Raw genomic sequence first — 8,271 nt, 5'->3', positions numbered from 1 at the left:
GATAAGGATGCAGAAAGAAATAGTCCATTTTTCAATGTGTACATTAGCAAGAGCCCAATTATACTAAGCCTCAACCATAGCCCAATAGTACGTTAGCCAGCCCAACTAAAAACTACACAATCGTGCTCGTGCTAATAAATTAATAAATTAATAAATTTCCCAAGTTTTGATTCTCTATTTATCATTTCAAGAAAATTAATTTATTTTGAATTAAGAAACTATTTAATAAATTTATTAAAACTTAAACTTATGCATAACATAATTTTAGTTAATGAAAAAAAAGTTCTCTTTTATTGAAAAAAAAGTTCTCTTTTATTGAAAAAAATTGCCCAAAACGTATCCTAACATGATAGAAAAATGTAAAACTTAAAAATTGAATAATAAGTGATAAAATGTGTAAAAATTAGAAACTTGATTGCAAGACGTATAGAAAAACCATGGGTAATAAATATTTGATAATAAAAAACTTAATGCTAAAGTATAGGAATATGCATGGTAAAATAAACAAAACAAAAAATGTTCTAAATAATAAAAAAATAGAATTAAGTGAAGTTAATGCAAACCATTTTACTAATGAAACAATTTATTTTATTACAAAATGAGTAAAGAATAATTAAGAAAGATAAAAAAGAGAGTGGATGAATACAATTTATATTTGATGATTCATGGGAAATGATCTTAGAATCCAATAGAAAAGTTAACAAAAACTCCAAACAAGAGAATGGCAAGACCAGTGAAGTTGATGAGATTGGATTCTCTGTGATGAGGTTTCAACAGTCCTTTAGAAGTTAAGAAACTGGTCTTCTCCATCAACCCTGTTTCAGCAGCACACACTGCCATGAACATTAGTGCTCTTCCACCAACTTTGTGCCATGGAAGCACCTTCGCTCTTGTTGAGGCTGATGCTGCTTGAAGCATGAACACAACCAAACCAAAAACCCACTGCAAACATTCCACACTTAATTCTTATAATAAATTTGAAAATCAAAATATATCAAAATTTGAAAGAGAAACGAATTACAATTTTTCATTCAAATTTAAAGGCTAAAAATATATTTAACTTATACTATACTAAAACTATAATATATTACTTATTAAAGTTACCTGCAATCCAAAGAGGCAGAAGGTGGCAATGCCAATCCATGAATGGAGGCTATAAAGGTTGGGAATATGACCCATATCATGGAACTTGAAAACAGCACTTAACCCAATAATGCCAACAACTAGGGCAACCAAATGCAGTGTCATGTGAACAATCTTTCTTGTTTTCCTTTCACTTGGTATGATTTGGAATGCCAAAATAGCTGTATTCAATTCAATGAATCAACATGGAAAAGAATTTTACAATTACATACAATAAAGATATTTACTGTTGCATTAATTTCACACACACACCAAAAAAATTGTTTATTTTGGTGACAACTAAACATTAATTTGAAGGGGTAATGTTGAAGTTGTTGATTTGGAGATACCTTCACCAGCAAGGAAGATGAAACTGTACATCAGAAATGGGTGAACCTGCATAATGATTGTTAATTATGTGATTAGTGAGAGACAAAATACCATATACTTAATTATAATGTGTTTCTAAGCACATTTATTTATGTTGGTTATAAGAATATGCACAGGAGTGTTAATGTTAGGTTTTTGGAGGAAATATAAAAAGATTCGATACTAATGTAAATCATGAACTATATAAAAGATTAAGACATTATTTTAAGATAAAAAAAGTATAATAAATGTATAGATTCTTCTACTTATATATCGTTTATCTTATTATTTTTTGTTTGTTAAATTTATAATTCACCTTGAATTCCTGACCTTTAAAACTTGATAAATTCAACTCAAATAAATAAAATTTCAGAAGTATAACGAAAATTATGAAAGGCCCACCAAATAATTTAACCTAATTAATGATATTGAAAAAATGGTAAATGGGATAGAGAAGAAGAAATGTTACATTGAAGACACGAAATCCATTGTGTGAATCATACTCAATTCCTTCACGATAATGCAACAACCAAATGAGCAAGAGGATGAAGGCTATGATGCCAAACAAGTGTGCCAAATAACTCATCTTTTCCCCTCACACTGTTATGTTGCTATAGTGTGCCTCACTCTTATATAAAATTTCCTGAATTTTTGTTACGAAACTAAGAGCAAGAAGAGGAAGCATTGCTTGTGTTCTTAGTTTAGGAATTTGGAACAAAGAAACTTGGGAATTTAGCAAGCATCTTCTTTATGTTGCATACTATAGGCATATATTCTTACTTCTTAGTACATTTTATAAACAGAATCCAAGCCACACCGTTGGATTCGAATTTTTTTACCTTTTAAATACTTATATTACTAAAACGAAAAAATTATACCAATGAAAGCAAAGAAAAGAATGAGAAGATGGAACTCGCTACTTCAGCAAAAGTTATTTGGGGTGTTTCACGTTGTTAGATTTTCTTAGTTCACCTTCGAATATCAATTAACATGGTTTTAGATAGATCTTTGTGTGTTTTGAGTAGGGATGGCAACGGGGCGGGGCGGGTAAGGGTATCATGATCCCATCCCCATCCCCATAATAAAAATTCATCTCCATCCCCATCCCCAAACCCAATGGGTATACAATTTTTGACCCATCCCCATCCCCACCGGGTAACGGGTATTTTCTTATACCCATACCCATTTTTTTATTGTTCCATATATCAATTAAATATTTTTTATAAAAAAATTTAAAAATCACACCAACGGAATCATGATACTATCAAAATATTCAATATTAAAATAACATACTCTTTTTGATTTTCATGATGTCAAATATTAAGAAAAATATTATAATAGTATAAATCTCAAATTAAAGTATCAAATAACAACTAAATAAAATTCAAATAATTATATAAAAGCTAAAAAATTACACATTACTAAAATTTTATAATAACCAAAATATTTATTAATTTTACAAATGATCAGTGGTTTCATTTGCATTCGATCCACCTATACATAGAAAAAAAATGAAAAATTAGATATGATATAATAATTGAAATTGAAAATTTTAATTACTAGAATATAATGTACCTTCTTCATCAGATTCATTTTCACTCATGAGAACATCTTTTCCTTTTAATTTTTTAACACCTACAAACACCAAATGTAGAATATTAGATGAGAATTCACAAAAAATACTAACAAAAAATATTAATAAATTTGAGTAACTTACCTAGATGGTTTGAGTTCCATATCCAACTTCTTGTACACATCAAAGCCTCTATAGTAATATGATGAAGTCGACTACGGTGAGAAGTTAATATCTGACCACCAGTACTAAAAGCAGATTCAGAAGCTACAGTTGTTATTGGAATAGCTAAAACATCCCTTGCAATTGCTTGAAGGGTTGGAAACTTTAACCCATTTGTTTTCCACCATGATAGGATATCAAATTCTTGTGTAACCGGCAAATTATCTTCTTCCAAGTAATAATCCAACTCTGTTTTCATAACTGTAGTTCTAGATTTTTTCTTTTTTGCCATAAACTCTAAAAATTCATTCGCATCATTATCAACATCCTTTCCCAACTCCAATGATGTAGCTCTATAAGAAGAAGTTTCATTCTTTTTTGATTGATATTCCAAAACCAAATCATAGCACATTTGACGAATCCTACTAAGTTTCAGATCAAAATCATTACCATACAATTTATAAATATAATATTCTAACATGTCCATCTTGTACCTTGGATCTAAAACTGAAGCAATTGCCAATATGTTATATAACAAAAAACAAAGAGAATAAGAAATATGTTATATATATATATATATATATATATATATATATATATATATATATATATATATATATATATATATATATATATATATATATATAATATATATATATATATATATATATATATATATATATATATATATATATATACATATATATATTATATTATATATTATATTACTATGTATATATATATATATATTATATGTGTGGATATCTTATGTTTATATATATATATATATAATTATTTATATATATTATATTATATTATATATTATATTATTATTACTATGTATATATATTATATGTGTGGATATCTTATGTTTATATATATATATATATATATATATATATATTTTTTTTTATAGATATATATTTATTTTAAGTATATATTATATTATATTATATAATAATATAAATATAATAATATATATTATATTATTATGTATATATATTATATGTATATGCGTAGATATTTTATGCTTTTATATATATATATATATATATATATATATATATATATATATATATATATATATATATATATATATATATATATATATATATATATTTCTTTTAAATTTTTATAAATTTGTAATGTTATAAATTTGTTTATAAAAGATCTCACTAGTTAAATGATTAATTTGTTTTATACGTATATATTATGTATATATATTATATGTATATTATATTATATTATATTATATTATATTACATGTATATGTGTAAATATATATATATATATATATATATATATATATATATATATATATATATATATATATATATATATATATAAAAGTATATTTTATTTATATGTATATATACTATATTATATTATATTATATTATATTATATTATATTATATTATATTATATTTTATGTGTAAATATATTATTTATTTATATATATTTTTTAGATTATTTAATAAATTATAAATAGTTTAGTAATTTAAGCGGGGACGGGTATTTGGGCGGGTATATATATATCCCTATCCCCATCCCCATCCCCAGTTGAAAATTTCGGGTATTACCCATACCCATACCCATACCCAGTCAAAGCGGGGATTCTCCGTCAAAACGGGGACGGGTTCGGGTGATACCCACGGGCACGGGTTTATTTGCCATCTCTAGTTTCGAGTATTTGTAATGATTTTGATTTTACTAATAGTCTCATATTATAAAATAATTCATTCCAAGTTAATTTAATTAAAAAGTGTTTCAGGTGTAAGGACTGAGCGTCTATTAAAACAATTTATCTGGTCTTCAACTTTTCACGTCAGTCCTCTTTGCACTCGTTTAGTTCTCTTCCCGATCGGTATACCTGCTAAATAGGTTCTGATACTTAAGTCAGCAATGATTCGATCAACAATAGCAATTAATGATGTAATAAATGCGAGAAAAAAGTCCCAACAAACATTCAACCTGTAGTTATAGTTTTCTACATGGGTTTGTGATTAAGGTTGACCTAATCATGACTCAATTGCTTTTTAAACCTAATTACTGATCCGTTTGCAATAATTATGAAGCTGCTTGATTTACTATGATGCCGTTCGGTCAAACTTGTCAGATGGTGTTACACCTTAATCACATTAGAGGGCACTCATGTGAAATCCTAAGATAGTCTACCTGCTGGTCGTGCGAGGGAAAACCGACCGGTGGCAGGTTCATGCCGCACATATCTTCATAATCTCTAGAGTGATCGCCATTTCATAGTGATATATGTTGAAGCATCACAACTTGAACTTGAAAATGATTCATTGACACTTGAATCTTCCTTCTCGGTGATCGACCCGACTAGTGGGGTAACGATAATAACTAGCAAACGACAAAAGGGAAGAGTTGTGCAACACTCCCTCAAGAAAATTTTCTTGTAAGTGATCTCGATCAGTCGTCGGTCGATCGTTGTTGGAAGGCTTTATATTTTCTTATCGTTTGTTGTGCTTTCTCTGTCAGGGAATTCAACACTTTGTTACTTGTGCTAATGCCTCGTGGCTGACGCTTGACACACACTTTCTGTGTTTGTTAGGTAGAATGTGAAGAATTGCATGTCTGTGTAGTTGAGGGGTGGAAGATCTGACGCTCCTCATTGCGTCACGTTTTCCAAAAATTTTCTATAAATAGGAACAAGTGATTCGTGTCATTTTCACACTTTTCCTTCTTTGCTCATCTCACACACTATTCGGTCACATTCTTTCTTCACCGGGTAATAATATCCGCTCCTATTGTTCTTTCCAGCTCGGAGGGTTCTTCTGGTCGAGAGGGCAAGTGGTACGCCGACGATGATTCTCCATCGTCGTCGATCAGGCTATCTGCACTGATCGACAACAACTCCACCACTTCTATAAATATAAGTAATAAAGAGCCTTCCAATCTTATTGGTGAGGAGGCATGGGCCAACGAGTACGAGGCAGAGGGGGTCAAGCATAGTGACGCTATAGAGGGGAGATTCAGATTGAGGATGCTACCGAAGGAGACCGACTAAATCTCCCTGAGGTATGACTTGGTCCACGTGGCTAAGAACTCGGTCATCTTTAAGATTGAGGTAGAAGATCAAGTGTTACGTCTTCGGGTATGCGCGGGTAACAAACAAGTCTGCCACGGGCAAGAAGGACCAAAGCTGGATTCCCTTTTTGTTTATTCCTGCTTTTTCACCGATCTACATATGCAGATTCCGTTCGAAGACTTTCAAAATGGGTGTGATGTGGGAACTTCATGTCACTCCCACTTAGCTTCACCCAAACGCTTGGGCTGCGACGCAGATGTTTGGTCTATTGTGTCGGGCAACTGATTTTACTTCGTCTACGCCTTTAGTTTTACATTTCTATAAGAATCGTCTAACCTTTTCAATGGGATGAGTCTCCTTAATCACTGCCGGTCAGAGTCTGCTTGACCTCTATGTTGCCTCCTACAAGGGTTTCAAAACCAACTTCTACAAGATCTTTATCACCCGTAAAGGCCACAAATTAGTCTTTGATGGACAAGGTTGTGCTAAGTTCTCCCTCAATTGGACATGATCATCTCCGAAGACGGATGATTGGTCTGAGGACCTAATGACCCCTACTATGTGGGCACATTTAACCGTTTTATTATCGCTTCCCAACAAGCTCCCAACCAGGGATCTTCTATGATGCTCCAAATATAGGAATTTCCACTGAAATGTTTACGGTTAGTGGTTTTGAGCCGACGAGCTAACATAGGATTGGTTATTACTTATCTAAACTTTTAATTTAATTGCAGATATCATGGCTCAGATGACACCCAAAGACGACGCTTTCATGTAGAGGGCACTAGCTCGGCAAGCAGGTTTTAATGCAACAAGTAGGGCTCCACGGTGGACTAATCAGGCAAGGACTTTTTCCCAATTTGAAGGGGCGCCTACCGGTGCTTCTAGGGCAGCCATCCCTGGTCCTCTGGTGTTGGATGTTTCACTACTTACCATCGTTACCGTGCAACAGGTTAAGCAGGCTGAACGGGATGTCATGACGACAAGGAAAGAGAAACAAGTGCAGACTGGGCCTTCACCATTCGCTTGGTCTCCTAAGAGGATCAGTTGCGACGAGGCTTCTACCTTTGTGGCCAGCAGGTTTATGGGAGAAGGTCCCCGACTTAGCGATAAGGTTTCCTTTCACCTGTGTTCTGACGTGGAGGAGATGATTTAAGGTCTTATTTGAGGTCGAGGCTCTACGAACGACCAACGAATAATGCCTGAGGCTTTCAGTGCATACATAGTCGTTCTTCAGGGCCGACTGAGCTCGAACGTTTGACATGGAGAAGAGTCTAGTTGAGACTTGCAAAGAGTTGGAGCAGTCTAAGGCCAAGGTTGTTGAGATGTCGTAACAATTCAAGTACCTCAATGTTATTAAGTCGGTGTATGCTAGAGATGGCAAATAAACCCGTGTCTGTGGGTATCACCCGAACCTGTCTCCGTTTTGACGGGGAATCCCCGCTTTGACTGGGTATGGGTATGGGTATGGGTAATACCCGAAATTTTCAACTGGGGATGGGGATGGGAATATATATATACCCGCCCAAATACCCGTCCCCGCTTAAATTACTAAACTATTTATAATTTATTAAATAATCTAAAAAATATATATAAATAAATAATATATTTACACATAAAATATAATATAATATAATATAATATAATATAATATAATATAATATATATACATATAAATAAAATATACTTTTATATATATATATATATATATATATTTACACATATACATGTAATATAATATAATATAATATAATATAATATATATATAATATATATACATAATAATATAATATAATATATATAATATATACGTATAAAACAAATTAATCATTTAACTAGTGAGATCTTTTATAAACAAATTTATAACATTACAAATTTATAAAAATTTAAAAGAAATATATATATATATATATATATATATATATATATATATAAGCATAAAATATCTACGCATATACATATAATATATATACATAATAATATAATATATAT

The 8,271-nt window shown here is 31.0% G+C and overlaps 1 protein-coding gene across 1 annotated transcript; it reads right to left on the bottom strand.

Annotated features, from left to right (window-relative positions):
- Nucleotides 1-576: 576 nt before the first annotated feature.
- LOC114174147 (probable transmembrane ascorbate ferrireductase 3) lies at nt 577-2,152 on the bottom strand. The gene is made up of 4 exons (XM_028058923.1): nt 1,961-2,152; nt 1,473-1,518; nt 1,105-1,304; nt 577-942 (listed from the first exon to the last, which is right to left on the bottom strand). Exons 1-4 carry the CDS (start codon nt 2,075-2,077, stop codon nt 679-681), a joined length of 627 nt encoding a protein of 208 aa, XP_027914724.1. The 5' UTR covers nt 2,078-2,152; the 3' UTR covers nt 577-678.
- Between the last annotated feature and the right edge of the window lie 6,119 nt (nt 2,153-8,271).

This window comes from Vigna unguiculata, chromosome 2 (assembly GCF_004118075.2).
Source record: "Vigna unguiculata cultivar IT97K-499-35 chromosome 2, ASM411807v1, whole genome shotgun sequence".
Taxonomy (NCBI): domain Eukaryota; kingdom Viridiplantae; phylum Streptophyta; class Magnoliopsida; order Fabales; family Fabaceae; genus Vigna; species Vigna unguiculata.
The sequence above is the reverse complement of the archived record's forward strand: the minus strand, read 5'-3'. Positions and strand labels throughout refer to the sequence as shown.

Bases quoted from the DNA above. Each gene is read 5' to 3' on its own strand.
- LOC114174147 (XM_028058923.1), bottom strand. From the start codon at position 2,077: ATGAGTTATTTGGCACACTTGTTTGGCATCATAGCCTTCATCCTCTTG. The intron at 1,305-1,472 runs GTATCTCCAAAT...AATTGAATACAG, and splicing joins CATCTTCCTTGCTGGTGAAG to CTATTTTGGCATTCCAAATC. The intron at 943-1,104 runs GTAACTTTAATA...GAATGTTTGCAG, and splicing joins TCTGCCTCTTTGGATTGCAG to TGGGTTTTTGGTTTGGTTGT.